Genomic DNA, 24,074 nt, shown 5'->3' with positions numbered 1-24,074 from the left:
TTGTATGTTGAAATTTTTACTTTTTCTGCATTTTCTCATTACACATTTGAAAAATATAGGCAATGAATCATAGCACAATGGTAGTTGGTAAACAATCCAGATGAAACCAACACAATTTTCAAAGCTTCATCATGTTTCTAGTTTAAAAAAAACAGTTATCTAATAACCATTTAAAGATAAATTTAGGAAAAATTGGCCCAAAAATGTGTGAAAATTATCTTAAGAGGCACATCAAATTACAAAAATTATTACTTCTTTTTCAGTATTGAAACCAATTAGCAATACCTTTATTCAAAATACATTTGAAATATTTACACTGATGCAAGCTTTTTTTTTTTGCAAAATTAAAAAAATACATGATTTACAATAACTCAAAATGCTTTGCCTTGCAGAGATTCACTATGTGTACATATATATCTGAAATAAAATATCTATAGCATTCACTAAGATAGACAGCATAATTCTCATAAAACTATTCAATATAATTTAAACACTAATAAATAGAGAATATTCAAAATAGCAAAATTTTCAAAATAGCGATATATCAAAATGACGTAGAAAAGCATATCATTATGGCAATTTTTTTTTAAAATAGGGAACTTTTAGTAAAATACAGGTAAATTACTAGTAAATCTCACATTTTTTTTGTGAAATTACCCTTTCCGTTAGCCAGAATAAATAGATACACTTGTATAAAAATGTATCTATTATTCTGTTGTGCCCTGCTCACCAACAGGGAGGTGGAAGTAGGATTGTATCCAGATGTGTAAAACAACTGTCTTTTTCAATTTATAAAATCCACTTTAAAAAAAAATGCTTCTATCAAATTTTTCTAAATTTGATACATTTTAGAATAAATTTATCTATATTTCAATGTGCTTTTAAAAATTTCACTATCTTGAAAATTTGCTTTATTGATCTACATGTACTACATGTATCGCTATTTTGATATTCCCTTTTTTGAAATGTCACTGTTTCGATTTAGCCACTAATAAACTATTGGAAGAGTTAAATTTTGTCCTTCAGAAAAATCAAAGATACGTCATTTGCAAAATGTCCGACTTGATTACAAAATCAAAAATTAATCCAATGCTTGTACATAAAAAAAAATTTGCAGTCTTTCTTTACAAACTATACAATATTTGTTAGGAAGGAAATATTGATATCAAAAATAGAAATGTGACCATTATTACTCAAAAGAATACCGTATAGCATAAAATTTTTGCAAGGTTCTAATTTTCGCAACATTCACGAGGTTTGTTAAATCGCAAAAATAAAAGCTCGCCAAATTTAAATCCAGCTATTTGAAAGTATTTTTGTGTACACTGTATCTATGGAAGAGTAAAATAAAAATAGTGAATATTTTATACTCCTTCCAATAGGAAACTGCAAAATTTGGCATCCCACTTTCCGGTATATGACCAGATGAATACTGCAGGTCAACTTTAATTTTCAGAAAACATACATAATTGAATAAGTGTCTGATCAAATACATCTTGCCTACAACTATTTAAAAAATTGCACAAGTCAAAATTATTAACCCTTCAGGATGACTCATCACATCCTTAATTCCTTAAACCCTACCAAGCTGAATCACCATCTGCATTTGAGACTCTGAAATCCTACTAATACAAAAACTTCTTTTAAGGAGTATACATGGCTACAAGCAACCTAATTTTTCATATTTAAGGAAACATTTTTATATATTTTCAATAACAAATTCAAAATTTAAAGTCTGTATCAACAGCCACAAAAAAGCTTGTTTTCAGAATAGAAATGTGCAATAATGAGTTTTTATAGTTGAATACAAAGTGAAACAATTAAATACACAGTTGACATTGTTTTGCAGTAGTGTAATACACAGTACAATATAATCTTATAAGGAGCACCAATATACATAAATGCCAAGGCAAGACTCAACTTCAAACACATTACGATTAAATTATATACACAAAAACTCAAAACATTCTTCATTTGCAATTATAAGGGTTATTCAAGTAAAAATTCTTTAGAGAGGACAAATGCCTCTAATTCTACTACCTTCTCAAGTAAATTGCTACAGAAACCTTTTTTTCTCACTTGTGTGAATATCAAAATTACTGAAAAAAGAAAAGTTGCTTCTATCAAATTATCATTTTTCAAAACAAAACTGTTTTATTCTAAAAATTAACTTGTAAGGTATGTTAATGTGACCACAAATTTTTTGTTACAAAAACCACAACATCTGAAATTGCAAATATGGGAAACACCTTGGTTCATGCCCAATACACAAGAGGTACATAAATACATGTAGTATGTACTGTGAACTTCACATGAATTCTGATAATATATATAGACAGTAACCAATTTCAATATTTTGTAAAGGTAGGTTTGTGCAATTTAATTCAATATCATTAATAAAAATTATCGAATTACTCACCCTTAAAAAATTAAGTACCAATATATATCTACAACCTTGGATATCATAAGTATATAATACATGTATTGCTGGAAAATATCAAATTTATTTGCCCAGCTTTAGGAACAGTCAGATCCAAAGCTAATCTGAATATTTCGGAGCGAGAACAACTAAATATATTGATATTTTCAGCAATGTTCATGTATTGTTTTTATCCTGCAACCACATTTTCTAAATAAAACGTGAAAGTTTCCACAAAATAGCAGATTTTTTTCAGCAATCGTTCAAGCACAGCAGTCTGAGCATGTACCATTTAACTTGTTAACTGTTTCCTGTTTTTGACTGAACCATAACTGAAAAGATAACTGGGAGATCTTATTGTGCTGTAGCTGAATAAAGCTTTGCGTTATTCAACACCCTTTATTTGTATAGTAAAAGCTTAGTTGCAGGATAAAATCAGATAAGAATATAGTATACTTTACTAGTGTTAGAGCTACATTATAAAACTATCATAACTAAATCTTTACTGTGACTCTTCCCCCATCTTTGTCCAGCCTGTGCCTTTAGCCACAAGCCCAAAGCCTGAGACTAGTAAAAATCTATTCAGGTTAGTGTAAAAATCAGAGAATTTTGGTTGCATTCTTAAGTAAAAAATGACTGAAACTGACTGTTTGGGCTAGCAGCTGAAAGAGTTGATGGCACAGACTTTTTGTCTAGTCAGACAAAACTTGATATTTATTGAACTGCTATACTAGAAACACTTCAAATTATACTAACAATTCATAAGTATCATATTTACAGTACCTGTATACAAAATAAGTAACTGACGAAAAATAATTCATTAATACTAAAAACATCATTGAAATATCAACCCATCCCTGAATAACCAATCAATTCACCAATAGATACTGGGTTATTTTTATTATTTCAATAATTTTTAATTGTTCTTCATGATGACAAATGTTTATTTTTCTCTAGCACATACATTTACGTTGTTTTAGTCTTTACTACTTCAGCTGGGCTAGTGTCATTCAAAAGCTATTTTCTTCAACAACAAAAAAATTGTAGACATTACAAATGAATGTACAAATCTATTAATCTACAACTACTTAACCTTTGAACTACATTAAACATAGAATTTATTGAGGTTTATTTAATTTGGCAATGTCAGCATTTGAACAAAGGAGTCAAAACTGGTTACTATAACCAATTTTTTTTTACATACAATGAAACAACTGCCTCTTTCCTAAGATGCATTAATTGATAATCACAGACTTGTACATTTGACAAAATTGGTAACTAATGACAACTAAATGAAAAATATTTATAGTTAAAAGCAATAAATAATCAGTAAGACTTGTACAAAAAGACATTCTAACCATCATCAATAAAAAAAACTATGTCAGAGAACAAAAATGACATTCACTTGCAATTAACAAGAAAAATAGTCAATAAGAATCATAAATTCTACAAAAAATGCTCTAAAACAGAAGAATTTCATTTCTAACAAGAAACATAGCCTATTTAAACAAAAAAAAAGATTCTCATTGAAAAACATAGTATCTGTTGATTACAGGTAGAATCATATGTTGGTTAAGATTTCAAGCTAGCCCACTACTTAATACATTACAATATATTGTAAACAACTTCAAATCTAAAGAGGTAAAAAAACTTTATGCTTATCCACTTTTAACTAGTGTTAAGTTATTCACAGTTTGCTAGAGGAGACATTTCAGAGTATATGCCATGGAGTACAAGCAAAATAAATGCCATCATACAATGAAATTTTCAAAACTGCTACCATTTTGACAGTATAAATATAATATCATCTTTCATTCACTATATACATAAATAGATAGAAGACAACATTAGCATTACAAATATGATATTGTAATTGTAATTATTTTCGTGGTGTACAAATTTTGGCTATTTTCACAGTGGAAATAAATGGGAAAATAGAACCTGCGCAATTGATTTTTAAGTGTCAGTCTTTGTAAGAATCAGGCAGTGGGTGAAACATGCTATAAAAAAAACCCCACCATTTTGATACTGTATTTGACTGCACCATCAGGATCAAGGAATAAAGACAATATTCTGCTGGAAATGAACATTTCAAGAGCAGATAACTCTGTCAAAAACCTCATTTTTCTAATATTCTATTGAAGAAATTATAAGCAAATCCAATGATGTTGAGATCAAATAATGGTCTTTTCAAATAGAGAAAGTATCCTTGAGTGAAATTTTATTGTCAGATTGGTGGGATTTTGACATTCTTGTATTTTGATTTTTCCAATTTTACCTGATTATTACAAATACTTACACTTACCACTATACATGTGTAACGTTAAATTAAAATTAATACCTGAACACATGTTCATTTGACAGAATAAGCAACAATTAGCAGTTGCAAAAATTGATACATTTACAGTAATTCACTGTGCAAAAACCTTTGTGGTCTGTATTATCTTGACATCTTAATTAACCCAATTATTTATCTAATATAAAAAAATTACATCTTTAACCCATGTGCAATGTAAGATAATCAAAATACAAAATGTACTACCCTCAGCCTTGTGCTCTCCTTGATATATAGGTATAAAAAGTGAAAAGGTACATTAGATAACATTGTTTACTTGAGTAAATGTAACATGTTCATCCATGAAAGTCAGTTTGGTAATATATCCTTTTTCTCATGTGCTCTTGTGATATATATAGGTATTAAGTGTGAATAGCTACATTAGATAGTATTGTTTACTTAAACATATGTAAGTACATGTTCATCCTTGAAATTAAGATTGGAAACACTCTTTTACTACTAACAATTTAAGTAGCACTCCAGCTAAGGATCATGCAAAATGTGATTCATGGGTAAAAAGCCTACATAATTTTTATTTTTGATATTTTGTTTCAAATGTCATAGTAAACAGAAATAAACATGTGGTTTTTCATATAGCTCGTGCTCTTAGGAGATAAAAATTACATAGAATGCACTGTAGATATCAAAATTAAGGGAGATAGCTCTGTAAATAGCACTCAAATAAAATAGAATCTACTGTATTTTCAATGTAGATTATCTCCTAAGAGCAGGCAAATTTGAATGAATAATTACACATTTCATAGTATAGACCCATAAAACAACTTAATTACAAAAATAAAAATATGTAGCCTTTTTGGGGTGTATCACATTTTTCAGATTTTGCATGATTCTTACAAAGACAGCTACTTAAGCAATAAAACTATTTATAAATTTTACAGTTTTGCACACAGTAGTAAAGTTCAGTTGTACACCTTAAAAATATAAATAATTGCAAGGCTTGAGGTTATTAAAAAGAAAACAAATATTTATAGTAGTTTGAAATAGAGAAATTGTAATCCACAAGTTATTGTTAATGGTACTGTTTCTCAAAAAAAGATGCTCATTTCAGTATTTCCCATGACTCCAGTCGTATATATTTATGTGAGTTTTCCCAATTTTCAATCAATTTTAAGACTTGACCTATCGTAATCTTAAATAGACGATAAAACTATTTTCATCAGCATCAAACTGGTTGATTACTTGTAAAAATATCTTTATGACACAGGGCAGCTAAATAGGGTACAGCAATTAAAATGTAACAAATAGACTTCTTCACAAGACAGTACAAAACTTTCCCCACACCAAACAAACATAGTTTCATTCACACTAATAAATATAGATATAATATGGCAGTAATAAATAATGACTAAAAGTATACAGCAAATGGTGGGTAAAAAATTTGATTGCAACGTATTTCATTGTATTTAATGAGGTATAGGGAGCAAGCAATCTAAATTGCAATCACACATGCTTTAACGAAAAGAAAACAAAAGCCATGCATAATATTCACTATCTAATGAATACCTATACAAATTGCAATAAGAATGTAATTTGCTGTACATCAAACTCAATGGTTTCTACAGGTACTGGTAGTCTTAAATGATATAGCATACTTTGTGTACAAAGTTAAGGTAGTTCTTGCTTACTTCATAGGGATGGAGCGTCAGCAATATCCTAAATGTAATTACTCTGAAACATGGTTCTGTCAGAAACGACATATTTCAGAAATGACCTATGCAGTTAGGAAGTTACTGTTTGAGTTTAAACTCAGATGGACCTCATGTTTAATAGAAAGTCACTCATATTCCTGTTGGTTGAGACATCAGTGATATAACAACATAGCGGCACATTACACAGGCAAATATGCCAGATATGATAATCATATGGTGCTCGATTCATATGAGAATCATATAATATTTAACATATGATAGTCATATGATTATCATACACTTCTCATGTGTAAATTTTGGCTTGAAAACATATGACAATCATATGTTCGTGAAAAACATGAGATTATCATATGTAAACCAAAACATGATTATCATATGGGACTCGATTTATTTGAAAATCATATGATGCAAACCACATGATTCTCATGTGTGGCACATTTGCCTGTGTATAAATTTAGTTATTTTAATACAAATAGTTCCTTTCCTCATAGGCAAAGACTAAAATCATTTTAAATCCATACTGGTAATTTTTTTCAGTAGCAGTGCATCCCCATCATTATATAGGAAGTATGAAATGAGATTTCAATAATCCATAGTAATTAGATGTAAAATGAAATTCGAGTAAGACAGCAAACAGTGAATATACCGTGAGCTGAATTCTTCTCAGAGTAAGATTTTGTTCAAATATCTTTATTATTAGTAAAATATTCAAATGAAATTCTATACGTCAGACCAAATTCAGATCTTTTTGACTTTATGCAGAATACAATATTCAGGATTTGATTGAATCTAACTTACCCTTCTCTTAAAGTTTAAAATAAGAGAAGAAGCATTCTATTCCACCTATTAAGATAATAAATTAGTTACATCAATTATAATTCATAGTTAATAAATGAGCAGAGTATGTTCATAAAAATATTAAATTTGTATAAATAATAAGATGAATTGTGCAATAACTTACAACAAAAATGCAGCCTTCCTCAACAACGCAAATAACAAACAATGGGTCTAAATACTGGAAATATATTCGTTGAATCGTGGATTATCAACTTTATTATGCATTGCCTGACTGTTTACCCTTTATAATTCCCCCAACCCGCAAGTTAAATAACAAAATATTCAGGTACAAGTGAGGGATTTGAGGGTTGGAAAAAAATTGTCAGAAAATTTTTGTTAATTTTGGGCAAGAAAGAGCAAACAATAACCTGGAAACCCATACCCTGTATAAATATCTGGATATGAATGATCCCTACCAACATTTTTTTTTTTTTTTATCAAAAAAACTTTTTTCTAAATTACTGAAATTTCTAGGGGACACCTTAAGCTTATCTACTACAACAGGCATTAAAAATCTATCTAAATAAAAATTGTTGCTGCATCAACTATATAAGTATTTTCTACAATCTCTTACAAAAATGGAACACTTCACATCAAAAGCAAACAAAATATCATATTGTGAAAGTACTTTAATTCGTGGATACCAATTTTCATGGATTAGGGAAGAAACACAAGTTAATGTATTCTTGAATTCATGGTTTTGAGGATTTCATTCAACACATCAGTGGAAATCTCCTATTCGTTGGGAACCAAATTTCGTGGTTTGACATACCCACGAAATCCGCGAAAATTGGTACCCCATGAACAATAATACTTTCACAGTGAACAGCAGTGTAGTATGTTTATATAACATTTTAACATGCACCAAATTCTTGAACATCAATAGAGATGTTCCATGCATCTAAAAATAGCCATTACAAAATGAAAGTAGATGCACTCATTTTCTCTTGTACAACCATTCATAATCAAGCAGATAAAAAATCATTAAAAATAAATTGTGACATCACAGTTCTATATCACATTGGCAAGTGTCCAAAGCTTTTCGGCATCATAAAAAAGCTTTCACACATGCAAATTCAATAAATAACAGTTCAGTTCTCATTCCTCTCAGGTCTTTCCTTCTATCAAGATGGGGAAGGAGTTGAAGACCCATTAGGAATGCTGTTTCTCCTATCTGTACTGGTTTGGTAACTTTCTATGAATTTGGATATATGTTCATTTCCAGCTTCTCTTGCTAATTCCGCAGCTGTTCTCCCTTCCTGCAAAAATAAAACCAAATTTGTCTTAAATTTCAGGCTAAGGATTTAGACTGATTGTCCTATAATTCAATTTGATAGTTTATTTCTCATCTGGGCAAGATAGCTTACTTTCCATAAACTAACTTGGTACTGTGACTTCATTAACATCGATTGGTCAACAGTCCACAATTCAAATAGTGCCTAACTAAATAAGACTTTGATGACGAGACAATTCTTAATTCTTTATATCAATTACAAATTAAATCAGGATTGTTTTTGATTTGTGACCTAGTTATGCTTGCTTAACTAATTTTGGGGCAGTTAACGCTTGATCATTAACCAATTTGCAATTCATGAAGCGTAAACTGCCCAAAAGTTCGTTATTTCACATTACCAGGTAAAAAAAAACAGTCTTTAAAAGGCAAAAATTTCATGGATTTCAGGACAAGAATGTTTACCAATCAAACAGACCCTGCATTGCACATTTACTCCAACATGCTGAGCAAAGATTTTTCATGTGCTGGCTCGCAGGAGCAATAGTCCAAAGGTAGACTATCATCCCATTCAGACACAGTATTTTGACTCTGAGCCAACCATTCATTATTCTATTTCCCATATGCTGTGCTTGGCAGAGAAGCAGTTGAGGATCAAACTCAAGACATCTCCTGCACTTGGGGCAAGAATGCTACAACCAGACCATGAAGCGGTCTCTTAGGCTAAGTATACCCTACTAATTTCAAAGTTTAACTTTTATGAGTACGATATATATCAGTGCTCTTTCATTTGTTTTGTACCGATGTCTATATTTGGTACAATTTTGAATTCTTTGCAAAAGTTAAGGTCCGATAACATTAAGCTCATTTCTGATTATTTGCTAAAGCATGACCAAAGCTCGGCCCCCTTTCTTTCTGTTAATATTGTTTAATCAACAGTTCGTTAAATCTTAGCTGACCCAATTTTTAAAAGCAAAATGCATTTTTCATAGTTTGATATGATTCAGATGAGCAGTTACCTTTATTGGGGGGGAAGAAATCAAAGTGAAGTGGAAAAATGAACAAATGAACAGACAAATAGACATGTAATTTTCTAACCCCAACCATGTTTAGCAAGGTATAAATAAATAAACGAATGAAAAGAACTAACCTTATTTTTGATTTTGGTATCTACTTCATAAGACATCAACAATTTAATCACTTTCAGATGACCAAATAAAGCAGCAGCATGAAGGGGTGTCTCTCCATTCTGCAAAAAAAATACAGAAATGCATGAACAATGTTTGTCAAATTTTCACATTTACCATGTAATTAGCACTGGTCTGTACAATAAATAAAGATCAAACAAACAGAGCAACTATGAAAAAATGGATTGGAATTTCACATGGGACCTTCTAAAATTACACTGCTTTCCCTTTGTCTTCTAAACTTTAACTTTTTTAACTACCAGTCCACCTAAAATTCATGCATATGATAACTTACAGAAGACCACGTTTCTAGCTTTTATAGTGAAATAACATTCACATGATACCTATAATTTACCCGTATTAGCCTGTTATTTTCATATCAGCTCACTGTACACTTTCATTTAACATAACATCTACTTCCAATGAAATTGTTATTGCATACTGACTGTGACGAGACTTACATATCCTATACTCTGAAGAATTTCTTAAGTCTGCAATATTCAGAGCTAGATATTTGTTTCAAAGTACAAGTACTTTCTGTGACAAACCTTTAACATTCCTAATTCTGGCTTGTGTTTAAGTAACTGTTCTGCAACTTCTAAGTGCCCTTTGTGACAAGCTTTAAACAAAGGTGTTGCTCCATCCTAGAAATTAACAAAAGACTTACAGTAACAATTATACATGTATATGAATGAGTCTTGGTGAGCTTGTTCGCAAACCCAATGAGCCTGCATATTTGATAGTCAGCCCAACATTAAGGTCTACTTGAGAGATTGAAGTAAAAATTAATCCCAACCTGTCTTTAATTCAGTGTTTTCACCAGGATTTTTGGATACCTTGGTATTCAGTGCATGTGACATGGCGTTAATAGGTACCTTGTCGAATCATGCAACTTTGTATTTAATGTATGATATAAAAATTGATCTGTGTATTAAAAAAGTACAATTATGCATTACTGTTTGTGTTTACATGAATTATCTATCAGTAAATACTTCACCTTTTTTCTTCAACTGGAATAACTTTAATACCATTTTTTATTTTTACTTTTTATATTTAACACAAAAATTTAAAAAATATTCTATCAAATTATGATAAGTAATTCTTCATCAACATTTTCTAATCAGGTACATGTAATAGACTACTCTGGTCTGAATATTCATGTTTCCAAAAATTTTCAGGAAGTCAGTAGTGTGGAGTTGACCTATTATATGAGAAAAAACATAAATCTTATCCTTGTTATTTAATGTTGACACACTAGTTATTTTGTTTTGTTTTTTAATTTATTATCATTATGTTAAAATGAAGTTTATTCATGAAAGAAACCCCATATCATGACTTACAAAAAAAATGTAAGTCCATATTTTCTCATAAATTATTATTGGCTTCAGAAACGTGACCTGTGCAGTCATGCCATGATCAACAGACCATAGCATGTTTGAAGAGCTAATTTCCTTGTAGGATGTCATAAATGACCTCGGGGCACACATGTTTCCTGTCGTAATTGATTTTTAATCATCATATTTAAGTTTATAGCAGCATTCTGGTATCATGATAGCACAGTCCTGAGGTCAATAGCGCTGTAACACACAGTGCTTTAAGGGCCTAGGGAGAACACTGTTCAACTGTTACCAACACTTAACCCAAGTTTGAGGAAAATCCAACAAAAAAAGGAAGGTATTATCCAGGTGAAAAGCCCTACAATATTTTATATCTCCTTGAGGTCCCCCCATTTATAGATTTTTTTTTATAAATCATTCCTATGCAAGCCTTTATGATAACCAACACATCCTGCAAGTCCTAAAGAAATGAGACAAAAAAATGAAGGCAGTATTAGAAAGATAACATACTGAAAATCAATCGACTAAAGAACAGACAACCCAACCAGAAACATTATACTCTCCAAAACTCTACCAACTAGATATTTATTGAAACTACCCCTTTAAAATGAAAGAAGCAACTAAAATTCCTCAGAAATTGGGAGCTGAGATTATGTGCATCTTTTCTTTCTTATTCTTATATGATTGGCAAACAACCTATTCTAAGAAAATACCTCTCTGGTTGCATCAACTTTGGCACCTAAATTGAGTAATTCTCTGACAACCTGTGTGTGTCCCATCTGAGAAGCTATCCATAATGGAGATGCTTGATCCTATAAAGAAAAAAAATTATGGCAATTAAATTTTAAATTGTAATAATAGATTTTAAAGGGTTATTCAACTCCTTATTACATATGTAATTGATTTAAAGGAATAAAAGTTTACTAGCGTGCCCCTGACAACAGGAAAAGAACTTACCAGGTTAAAGTAATATCACAAAAATTTTGCAAGTATGAGGAGAAGTTGAAGTTGTCGCATTTATTTACAAATATATAATATATATTTAAATTGTGAAAATGTTAGCACAGCAGGTTATTTTCAAGTGTGCACCAAGAGCATTGATGTTATTGTAAATAGACAGAAAAAATATCACAGACATTCCTTAAATGCATTTTCAGAGTGTCAAAATTTAAGGAATAAATCAACAAAAAAGGTTGATGACATCCAAGTCACATTACAAAATTTGGTCTATGAGATGATGGACAAATTTTTTTGTCCAATCAGAAAATGTGCTACTTCTGAAATTTAAATCATAAGAGTATACACAATTTTAACCTTTAGCATTGTACATAAACCTGGCTCTTATCACAAATTACCATATCTTTAATTCTTCTACAATGTATATAGTCAAAAGATACCATAATAGTCTAACATTATCCATACCTGTCTACAAGAGTCAACTTCAGAGCCTTTCGAAACAAGGTACTTCATTAATCTTACATGACCATTCTGTGCTGTGATAAAAAGGGGTGTGGCACCATCAACCATTTGGGCATGTAGATCTGCCCCTTTGTTTAACAATTCATCTACAACCTCTTGGTGATTACACTGACAGGCAACGAAAAGTGGAGTTCCACCATCCTGTAAAATTAATTATGTTAAAATCAATTTCTTTTTCCACAGAATTCAAAATATGGTGAATATAATTAATTTCCTTCATATCTCTTTGTGAAAAATGAATTTGTAAGTCCATTTGTTCCTACTTCAAAAGAGGTCTCCATTATAAGTATTCATTGTGTTTACTGTTCAGTTTAAAGCAGATCTGACTATTTTGGGGTGGTACATTTTTGGATGAATCTATTTCAAAGGTAAACTTTTAAAATACATTGGTCACAGAACTTTACTTAAGATCAATTTTTTGTCAATTTAATAACGGGTCTAAAAAATTTTTTTATAAAATTGTGAAAAAAAAAGTTTCCTTGACACACTTTCAACAAATATATTCAATACTGCCAATTATCTCCCCTTGTACATAACTTTTATATCTTCCCAATATGTATGAAGTCTTGTTATCTAGTTAAGAAAGTAAAATGTTCTTTCCCAAGATCATGTACTTGTTTTTAACTCTAATAGACATCTACTGAATATCATTTTTAAAATGACAACTTACATAGCTTGCTAAATCTACAGAGGCTCCACTGTCTAACAAAAGCTTCACAATATCTATAAACCCTCCTTGAGCAGCAAAAAATAAAGCACATGTACCAGTCTAAAAAATAGAAGAAAATATAAGAACAGTATTTTTAAAAAATGCAAAAGTTTTTTATCATAATTTGAGAGTTACATATTTTTCTCTCCTTCATTTTGATTATTGATGCAATTATTGTCATAATTGATACACAAGTACACAACAAAATAAGTTTGTTTCAGTACTTAAAACAGGACATGAATATATTGTATATTAACAGTAAATCTCATGTCTATATTAGCATTTCATTAATCCTATATGAAATTTGGAGACATGAAAACATACAATGCAAGAACCAACAAAGCTTTAGTTGCTTCGACCATAAATAAGCTGACTTTTTGTTGTTTTTTTTCCTCTCCAGACTTTACTCTGTACATTACTCTAGTTTGCTACAGTACATGGTTTGCTTTTTTATTGTTATAATACAGTGATAGATGTACTTTATATTTATTTGTTAAAACTGCAGGATGGTCTTTAAGCATGCCCAATACATACATGTAATTCAGCGAGAAATCATTTGCTCTACCTCAAACCCTACCCCCATGTAAGTTATGTCATGCATGTTCATCAACAGCCCCTTCAGTTAAGACTAAAGTTCTATAGTCTGAAAACTGTGTTAAACAGTGTTTTCTATAGTATAAAAAGGTTTTGACTGACTAATATAATCAATTTAATGAGTTCTATCAATTATACACATGCAAAGTGTCCTTGTAATACACAAGCAGTGTGTCTTGGTAATGCAAATGCAGTGTGTCTTGGTAATGCAAATGCAGTATGTCTTTGTACTTAGCTTGCAGTGTGTCTTTGTAATACACATGCAGTGTAACTTTGTAATACACAAGCAGTGTCTTTGTAATACACATGCATTGTGTCTTTGTAATACACATGCAGTGTGTCTTTATAATACACATGCAGAGTGTCTGTAATTCACATGCAGTGTGTCTTTGCACTACACATTGAGTGTGTCTCTGTTCTTTTCACTAACATAACAATAAAACAGTTGTCCACTGGGAATTTTTTAAATTTACATATAAATAATACTATGTCTAATCTAAGTGTTCCTACAAAAACCATACATGTACATCAATTACATGTAATTACAATGTTTGTACCAAAATATAGATAATACCCCCAAGGCAATATGTTTTGGTATTGTCAGTGTTGTGGGATAATAATAGTGGATTAAGATTGAATGAGATCTATAAAAGTGTCACTACTGGCTTTTGGATACAGTGTACTAATATTGTCTATGATTTTATTTAGAATGACTTCTTTTGGAGTTGTGCAAACTTTACTATCTTTTGTGTTTTATATTACAAGCAACCTAATCATGTAACTTTATAAAAAATGGCATAAAAAAGTACAAATATTTAAAAAAAAGTGTCGCTTTTTATGTTATTGATTTTAGAATGAACACATTTTCATAACTAATGCTGCTACATGTACACTATAAACCAGGACATTTTCGTGTCAACATTTTTTTTTTAGATTTTTGTGATCAATCTCCTTTTGCACAGTTTTTAATCTGCAATCTTTCCCCTAATAATATTAAAATGTTCTTCAAAAATATTCACAACAGTTTTATTTTCATACTACAGCTCCAAATACAGTGAAAATAAAACTGCCAATAAAATTGCACAGTTTACAGTATAAAAGTATATATACAACAAGGTTGTCTAACACTTGTAACACAATGCCTAGTAAAATATATTTTGAAGTCATTTCTCATTATGCAGGCTTTTCATACTTACCAATCTTCGAGAATTAGGATCAGCACCCTGCTTCAACAATTCTTTAACACAATCTAAGTGATTATTTGCTGCAGCCAAAATCAGAGGTGTAGTTCCTTCCTAAAATGAGAAAAAAATTACATATGCTACAGCATGTACATTATGAGCATATAAGAAGGGTTCAATTAGTGTGGCTCCAAGATCCAAGACACTCTTACTTTGACCTTTGAATTTCATTGACCTACCGGTATGTCTTGTACCTTCAACCCTTTCCAGAAGAGGAAAAGGCATAATTTTGGTGTTTTTAAGATCCAAGACACTCTTATTTTGACCTTTGACCTTTGAAATTCATTGACCTACCGGTATGTCTTGTACCTTCAACCCTTTCCAGAAGAGGAAAAGGCATAATTTTGGTGTTTTTCTGAAGTAGACAACTCCTTTGAAACTTTGAAAAGTCCAGCATATATTTGAACCTCTAATTCATGTACACCTCCTTCTTAAGATACTGATGTAATGTCTATACTGGTACTACACATGTTTCTTTACTATATAAGACAAAAACACAACATTTTCTATGTTGAAACAATTAAGATCATTCTATTTACAACAACTGAATATTGTATATTTTATTTTCCAAATTACAGGGCCCATAAAGAGCACATAAATCAAGTTCAATGACTGATGTAATTAAGTAAACAATAACACATTACACAGTAGTACTCATGTATCATTACACCATCATAAGCCTCAGTCAGAATCAGAGCCATAACAAAAGCACATTGTTATCAAATAATAATAGTATCAATGCATGTTCTTTTTAGGTCAAAGGAGCTACTAATAAAATCACCGATTCTCTCCATAATAGACAAGTTTTTTTCAAGTGTTAATAGCCAGAAAAATTTTGAATATTTATCTAGATTACCAAAGTTTTACAACAGAAATTGTAATGTTATTGGTTACCTGCAATACCTCTACATTAAAAACATTGGGGTTGTGACATGTATTGGCTCAATGTACTAAAATTAATGCATTCCAATTTGGGTTGTGTAATGAAGATTGTATAAATTTATATGTACAAGTACTACACTATTGCTACATTTTGATTTGTTAAGACTAAAGTTCATTTAGTGAGACATACTATGTTTTATTTTTTCACTGGTTATTTTAGAGAAAACCCCAAACTTGCAGTTGGTCAAACAAATTTAAAATGTTTCAAAAAATCTGCTATATGTACATCTACAGCAGATTTGTAAAATTGCATCTACATGTACCTAAGAAACAAATAAATTAACTTTTTTTGTTACTACATGTAGTTCTTGACTTAAGCAATAAGCTATAGTTCAAAATGCCAATGACATTCTATTTAAACTCTGCTCCATGTACCTTATCTTTACAATCCACATGAACTTTTCCACTATCTAGTACACGTTTAAGCTTCTCAATGTTTCCTTGAAGTGCTGCAAGATGCAGCTGTTGATCTGATGGTGTTTCTTTCTAAAAAAAAAGAAAAAAAAACAATGTGTCAAGATAATATATATAAATGTCTTTTTGAAGAGTTATGGGTTCTTAATACAACTATGAAACTTGTGCTGTCAAACTAAGACAAGCTGCAAGTGCAAGGTAAAATTTTGACTATGTATATGCATGTAATATAATCTTTACTACATACATGTAGATGAACTTAACAAAGTCAAAATGAGTAAAACCACAACAATGTCAAAGTATAAATGATCATCATTCCTAAAGTTTTAATTTCCTTGCTCAATATTATGATCTTACTATATGTCACAATGAGAACTTGAAGTGGAAAAATTATATATAAGGAAATTGGCTCTGAAACTGAACATCAATGAAACTAATGTTTGAACTTAATGATCCAACTTAAGTTCCTAGAACCCAAACTACTTAAAAAAATAGTTGAATCATATTCATATGAAAGAAAAACCTTCTTTAAAAAAAAATCCTTATGTAACAAATAAGACTGTTCCTAGAATACAAAAACTGGATTTCTATGAGTTAAATGCAGATTAGTCAAGCAAGTTCTATAAATTATGATGAATTAAAAAGTAGGCAATACACATGTACCTTGTCATTTAGAAGGCACATCAGCATCACTCAGGCAATTCAGGGTTCACAAATTTGTTAAGGTACTATTTTGTATGCTAACATAATGTATATCCAAATACATGGTTCAACTTCAAATGTTAACTTTATGACATTTATTTCTTTCAGTTTACAATGCACAACATCTCTCAAATAACGAGACAATAGTATATCAATATGGAACGACTGTAGTGTTGGAAGCTGTTAAAAATACAAAATGACATTTTCAAGGAATATCTAATTTAAAGCAAATGCAGAAGTGTTCGTAAATACAGCAGCTGTCAAATTCTGTCCGCTGGTCCTACTTCAACAATTAAGTTATGATCGAAAGAATGAAAATGTTAGTATTCGCTCATTTTTACCCTAAGAATTGATTTGCACATTTCATTACCTTGTACGACATTGCGTAGACGGGGCGATAACAAGATAATCTGTCTACAAAAGGTCAGTAATCAACGAAATTCTTATCTCCCAAGTCTGACAGATTCCCATTCCACAACCGGAAGTGTGTGTTTGATGAAAGAAAACAATAATATCATGCACAAAACGGGACTTTTTTCCGGTATGTGAGGAATTTCGAAATCAAATCTCTGTATAATATAATCGATGTTATTTTATAGCATTGGTGTTAAATATTTTAACAGAGAAGTTAAAACATTTATCTTTTTTAGTTTGTTATAAGTAAACTGTCATTAAACTGCTATATATGGCAAGCATCATTTCCCGATCTTATGGCTTAAAAGAAAACGATGTACTACCATGTGTGAACGGAAGTTGACGAGTTTTTGAATGCAAGAGACCGTTAAATTTTCTATTTTTTATGACTTTTGAAATCTTCAATTTTCAAAGCAGATTTTTATATAGCAAAATCATTGATATTATATACATGCCCCGCCCGGATCCAGACACTTTGAGCTAAAGGATGGATGTCAGCCGAGGTTCCGCAGAGGTGGTGATTGGACATTGTTTGCCATTTTTTGTCAATTGTACACATTAAAATGACATTTTTTTCAATAAAAAAGGGGGTGCTAACCCCCGGCACCCCTCTGTGTTCGCCACTGTGTGCGTAAAATGAAGAAAAACTTTTGCTTTTTCATATTTTAAGCCATGATTCCCTATTTAAGGATATCAGTAATTCATATATTGATATGTTATTAAATCATCCATTTATTGGTATCAATAATTCCTTTATTGGTAATTATCAAATCATCTATTTATATATATATCAGTAATAAAATTATGAACTTGTTGATAAATATTTATTAACATATTGTAAAATATGGTTCACAAGTTAGTAAATATTTGATCACGTTATCAAATATTTATCGATATCAATAAATGTGGAATAAATTCCAAAAAAGACTTGCCATAGATGAATTTTTAGACACATTATCTCTCTTTATTGGTCTTAAATCATTAAAATTTTTATTAATATCTATTCATTTTTTATCCCGCAGTCTTCATATATTAATTATTTACTGTGCAAAAATAAATTTATATACTGTTCATTACCTTTGTGGGTATTGATATATATTGTATATTAATTGCGAGACAAGAACTTATTCCTTTTCACAATCATCTATTCACTTCTTTGTTTCTTCCTTATAATGATTATGTTGTCTATGATTTTTACTTTATTGCTTTATGCAAACTTTGTGCTGAAAGTAATTATCAATATTATATATTGCGCCGTATATAAATACTGCATTATATCATGTATTTAGATTAAAATATAACTTTTTTGTATATGCATTATAAGTGTTTGTTAAACCCTATATCATCTATCATATTACCCTATATCGCATAACCTATATCCCATACCTATAGGCCGAGATATAGGCTAAAAACCACTAATTCCACTTTCCATAGGCTTCTATGCTAATTTCACAATATTCAATGGCTTCTCTGGACTTTACCTTAACTTTAACCTGCAGAGGACTATATATCAGCAAGATTCTACATATGTCAGCTCACAATCCTCAGAATGGCATGTGGGGTTAGCAGACTTGCAGTGCAGTACTGGTCACCGGAAGTGAAGGGTCTATAAATAGCATGGGAAATCCCAGTGTTTTCACAAGATAGCGGTATATTTAAAAATCATTGTGGAGATTAGGCTTCACATCACAAGAAACAAAATGCACCTATAAAATGTACAGAAATGTTTTTCTGTACAGAAACTGTTTAAATTTTTTAAATAAGATGAGAACTTTTTTCACAGCACTATGAGGAACAGGGGTAATTTCTGCGTAGGACTATTTTTGCGTACCTTCCAAATGCTCATTGGTTGAATTGGTGGTCTGTAACCTATAGGAGTCTCGGGTTGATACAGCATGTGATACAGATTTTGAAATGTAATATTCAGTATATAATAACATGATATGCTATGTCCAGAGTGCTGTGTCGAAGTTCTCATATTCAATTAGTACACAAATTGTCATTATTCGATTAGTAAATACAATTTACCGAGTTCAGCACTGTCCTACTCTGACGATAAACATACTTACCAAACGTACTTTTCAACCAACGTTTGGCATCCGTCGTCGTCGTCCGTAAACTTTTTCAAACATCTTCTCCTCTGAAACTACTCAATAGATTGTATTCAAACTTTGCCTGAATGTTGTCTGGCAAGCTATTGTCTGACTTGGTGCCATCCTAACCTCTAGCATCTGATGCGTTGAAAGCCACCGCAAATGTGAATTAGCTTAACATACGTTTTAAAACATTTTAAGTATTTTATTTACATAAAAGAAATTTATCCTACCGGAAATCGAGCGATAAAAATCCTAAATATTTGTTAAATATCTAGAAAACATTTGCAATGAAGACAATTGTCAAAATGACCAGCAATTTTGAATTAGGTCACTAATTTTACAGAATACAATATATTTTTGACAAAACGAAAACTTAAAGTTGGTAAAGGCAATGCGTTGGTTAATTTGATATGTTCGTTTCGCAAATTTTTAAATTCGTAATTTAATCAAACGGTATTACGCACTCAAAAAGCTTAAAACCAAATATGAAGTTCATTTTAACTGCATTTACAAAGGATTTCCAGGATTGCTGGATTTTCTCATCACGTAGGTCATTTATTTTTCTTCAATTTAGTCACCTTCTACCGTATTATGGTAAAGAAACTGTATAAAACGCTTTAAATGGTTAATAGTTTTCTTAAATTCTGTCGATTTCAAAGAACGGCGGAACGAGCGTTATGCAATATGGCGCTCGGAGATAAGAGGTTGGGATATGAAGGAACGGAATTCCAACCTCTTACGTTGGAGGAGTAGTAGGGTATTAAATTGTTCAGCATGATGGGATGGACCTATGCCGAAATTTTCAAAAAGATCCGTTGACGAATGAATGAGTTATGGTTCTAAAATGGATTTTTTCCCTGAATTTCACATTTCCTACAATGAAAATCTTCTCTGAAACTACTGGATGGGTTCAAACAAAACTTTACGTGACTAGTATGTAGAATATTTTTAGCAATATATACGTGTGGATTTTTGATCTTGTGAAAAACATGGCCACTGTTTCTAAAGATAGACCATAGGGGTCAAATTGAAGAATTATGCAAATAACTCAAAAACAATTGGGTTCAGCTATAATCTGGCAGGAGTTAAAATTTTTCAGCATGATGGGAATTCCTACATGCACGTGAATACCGAAATTTTCAGAAAGATCCGTTTACAGGTTACAGACCACCAATTCAACCAATGAGCATTTGGAAGGTACGCAAAAATAGTCCTACGCAGAAATTACCCCTGTTCCTCATAGTGCTGTGAAAAAAGTTCTCATCTTATTTAAAAAATTTAAACAGTTTGAAAGGAAAAACATTTCTGTACATTTTATAGGTGCATTTTGCTTCTTGTGATGTGAAGCCTAATCTCCATAATGATTTTTAAATATACCGCTATCTTGTGAAAACACTGGGATTTCCCATGCTATTTATAGACCCTTCACTTCCGGTGACCAGTACTGCACTGCAAGTCTGCTAACCCCACATGCCATTCTGAGGATTGTGAGCTGACATATGTAGAATCATGCTGATATATAGTCCTCTGCAGGTTAAAGTTAAGGTAAAGTCCAGAGAAGCCATTGAATATTGTGAAATTAGCATAGAAGCCTATGGGAAGTGGAATTAGTGGTTTTTAGCCTTACAAATGAATGAGTTGTGGGTTCTGAAATTGATTTTTTTTTAATCTCCTCTTAGACAACTTGTAGGATGGATTGTAACCAAACATTGCATGAATGTTTGTTAAGATGTCCTTAACAATTTTTTATCTGTCGAAAACATGGCCTCTAGTAATAAAACGACGACTTTTTGAAATAACTTGAAAACCAAAGGGTTTAGCCTAATTTTCTAGGGGGATTGATCAGCATGGTGGACCGATCGACCTATGCTGAAATTTTCATAAAGATCTGTTGCCCAATGTTGGAGTTATTGCCCTTGAAGAGAAAAAAATGACAATAATATGAAAACTGGGTGGATAACTAAGATGCTCTGCATTGATTAAATAATTCTTGCGACAATAGTACGGTAAGGTCAAGAGTCAAGCCTTAGAAAGCTATAAAGACTATTTTTGACAAGGTGAGCGATTCAGGCTCTCTGAAGCCTCTAGTATATTCTTTTGCGGCTGACTTTGTAGAAACTGTTCAAAAGTCGATAACGGTATTTACCCAGGTCTTTTAATCGCACTTTTCGCAATAATAATGTATAGTTACGACAGCTCTCAGAAATGTATCGTTCGTCTCAACCACTTAAAACTGCTTGCAACCTTGACTTACCTTTTTTAATCACATGAATGAGATCAACGACAGACTCGATGATATGCCATTCCTTCTATGAAAGCATTCCACCCATCTTCATATATGCGTATGTTAATCGAGATCTAGAATAACCTTGATCAGTTTTTTAAAACTTTTCAGGCAATATTAGAATAATTTTTTACTATGATAACTGTGCAAAATTGCAAATGACATCAAAAGTCTGTCATAAATTGGTCCTAGTTTTTTTTAAATATTGTAGACTTTTCGTGTGGAAATTGTTTGCGATACCGAACGTTATATAGGTAAACAAGATGGTGGGTGTTGGGAGACTTGGGGAAACATTTTAGCATCTTTCCTTTTTTCACTTCTTAGGTTTGTTTAGATAAAGTTCTGCAAATATACCCCAGGGTTCGTATATACTTTAGAAAAGGATCTACAGTAGAAAAGTTAAAATATTTTGAAAATAAATTATAAGAATTTTTTTCGAATGTTTATAAAACTCCGACTATAACCACCGTGATTTTAGGGCGATATTATGTCAATTTCTACATTGAGAAACTCCAGTCTTTGGCGTTGACGAAAACCTGAGAACAGTGCTCCTAATATCGGCTGTTCGGTTTGTTTTATTTTTTTATGTAATTTCTGACGATTTCTCTCGTTTGTTTGCTGTGTTTGTTCTTGAATTTCTCCTTCGGCGCATTGTTCTTTTACTTATCCACTAACTTATTCGTTTAGAATTTATGCAAACAAAACAGCTAAGGTCTTAACGTTTTTTCTGTAGTGGAGTATTGAAACATGCTGTTTTTAGTCAATGAAGTATCCCAATTCAAACAAGTGCAAATTATATAAACTGACTCTTCAATGTGGTTGATTTTAAAGAGAAGATAGTGCATATTTTAGATGTAAGAAGAGGGCTAATAGGTATATTCCCGAGCTTATACGAGAATCAGTCATAAACTTTCTTTTTAAGCTGTTTGGACTGAGTCCTATAATTATTTATTGCATAAGAGAAAAAAACTACGCGTGCTTTTCTTCTGAATGTACGGCAGTACAAATACAATAGCGTTTTCATCGAACTACAATTGGTCTTTTGATTAAATTTGCAAACTCCCCATCCCAATAAATACACTGGGTGTATACAGAAATACTAGTGTTTTCTTGGTACATAATTATTGGCATGGTATTGATTGTGTCAAACATTCTTTGTTGCTTGGACAAACGAAAATTGAAGCCTCTTCGTGTTTGTTTAAGAATGTGTATTGATTTCTAGTTGTTTAATTACCTGTCATTTTATTGCTAAGTACAAGTACATGTATGCATTAGGGTTGAGCAATTGGTGAAATTCTAGTTCTTCAATCGAAAATCGTTCATAGGTAATGTAGTCGGGTACTTTTGATTTGTGGAGCGGCAATGTAAGTTCCTTTGTGTTTATATTATTTATCCATAATTTGGCTGATAGATTTACTTAGGATGGTGATATTTCATGGAAATAACGTTTCTCTTTCTCTTTCATTTCACTATTTGTTTGTTTTTAAGTTTTCCAATCTGCAATCATATAGCCAACATAACAAGGCGTATTCATTTGGATTTAATTGTAGTTTTGTCTGTTGTGCGTCTGTCGTTTCTTTCTGCATCCAGTGTGTCTGGATCTTATCTTGCGCGCGTTTGGTAGGAAAAAAGAACCGTGGTGTCGATTTGATAATTAGGGCGAGTTGTCTTTGATTTTTAACTTGGTGGAAACTGAACTCTAGAGCATTCGACTTAAAGCCTCGCCTTTGCTAATAGTAAAAAAGCTTGAATTTATATTTCCCCTTATTCACCATACCTCCAGATTTAAAGTCGTTTCTGGATGATTATACTAGTTGATATGTTTATCTGGTATTAGATAGAGAAAAAATAGTTTGTGGAAAACCACACAGATTTTAACAAGAAATAATTTTAGTCTAAAATTGTTAAATGTTGGAACTTTTGGTAGTCGGTCAATTTTCGTCGAGTTTGAACCATACGTGTCCAAAGGAAAACTATTGACCAAACTTTACGACAAACGTGATGACTTTTCATTCAGAATTGTCAACTTTCCTTTCATCTGTGGCAACATCCCTTCAGCACCTGCGTATGGAGTGTTCATATCACAGCGTTCATATCATACGTTATGCCAGAGCTTGCCGAAACTACGAAGACGTTTTGTATCGCGCTAGAATTCTGAAAATTAGGCTTCTGGAACAGGGTTA

The 24,074-nt window shown here is 31.5% G+C and overlaps 2 protein-coding genes across 3 annotated transcripts in view; one reads left to right on the top strand and one right to left on the bottom strand.

Moving 5' to 3' along the window:
- Positions 1 to 17,624, bottom strand: LOC148628673 (uncharacterized). The gene is made up of 9 exons (XM_088592282.1): positions 17,468 to 17,624; positions 16,357 to 16,467; positions 14,995 to 15,093; positions 13,166 to 13,264; positions 12,439 to 12,636; positions 11,730 to 11,828; positions 10,228 to 10,323; positions 9,643 to 9,741; positions 1 to 8,520 (listed from the first exon to the last, which is right to left on the bottom strand). The coding sequence occupies exons 1-9, from the start codon at positions 17,477 to 17,479 to the stop codon at positions 8,386 to 8,388; spliced, it is 948 nt and encodes a 315-aa protein (XP_088448408.1). The 5' UTR covers positions 17,480 to 17,624; the 3' UTR covers positions 1 to 8,385.
- A 2,444-nt stretch (positions 17,625 to 20,068) lies between these two features.
- Positions 20,069 to 24,074, top strand: part of LOC148628671 (MYCBP-associated protein-like) — a 52,857-nt gene continuing 48,851 nt past the window's right edge. Inside the window, exon 1 of one of the 2 annotated variants that reach the window (XM_088592157.1) lies at positions 20,069 to 20,153. In XM_088592157.1, coding sequence (XP_088448283.1) covers positions 20,093 to 20,153 — 61 coding nt within the window. In that variant the 5' untranslated portion in view covers positions 20,069 to 20,092. Of the gene's footprint in view, positions 20,154 to 23,135; positions 23,256 to 24,074 lie in introns of those variants that run through there. The other variant, XM_088592117.1, reaches the window with a different exon arrangement.

Source organism: Perna viridis, chromosome 1 (genome assembly GCF_037379345.1).
Source record: "Perna viridis isolate PV_CMFRI_1.1 ecotype Kerala chromosome 1, ASM3737934v1, whole genome shotgun sequence".
Classification (NCBI taxonomy): Eukaryota; Metazoa; Mollusca; class Bivalvia; order Mytilida; family Mytilidae; genus Perna; species Perna viridis.
This window is presented reverse-complemented; position numbering and strand designations above follow the sequence as displayed.

Coding starts and splice junctions, on each gene's coding strand:
- LOC148628673 (XM_088592282.1), bottom strand. Junction 13,265..14,994: donor ATCCTAATTCTCGAAGATTG/GTAAGTATGAAA, acceptor TCTATTTTTTAG/ACTGGTACATGTGCTTTATT. Junction 10,324..11,729: donor AAGTTGATGCAACCAGAGAG/GTATTTTCTTAG, acceptor GTTAATTTCTAG/GATGGAGCAACACCTTTGTT.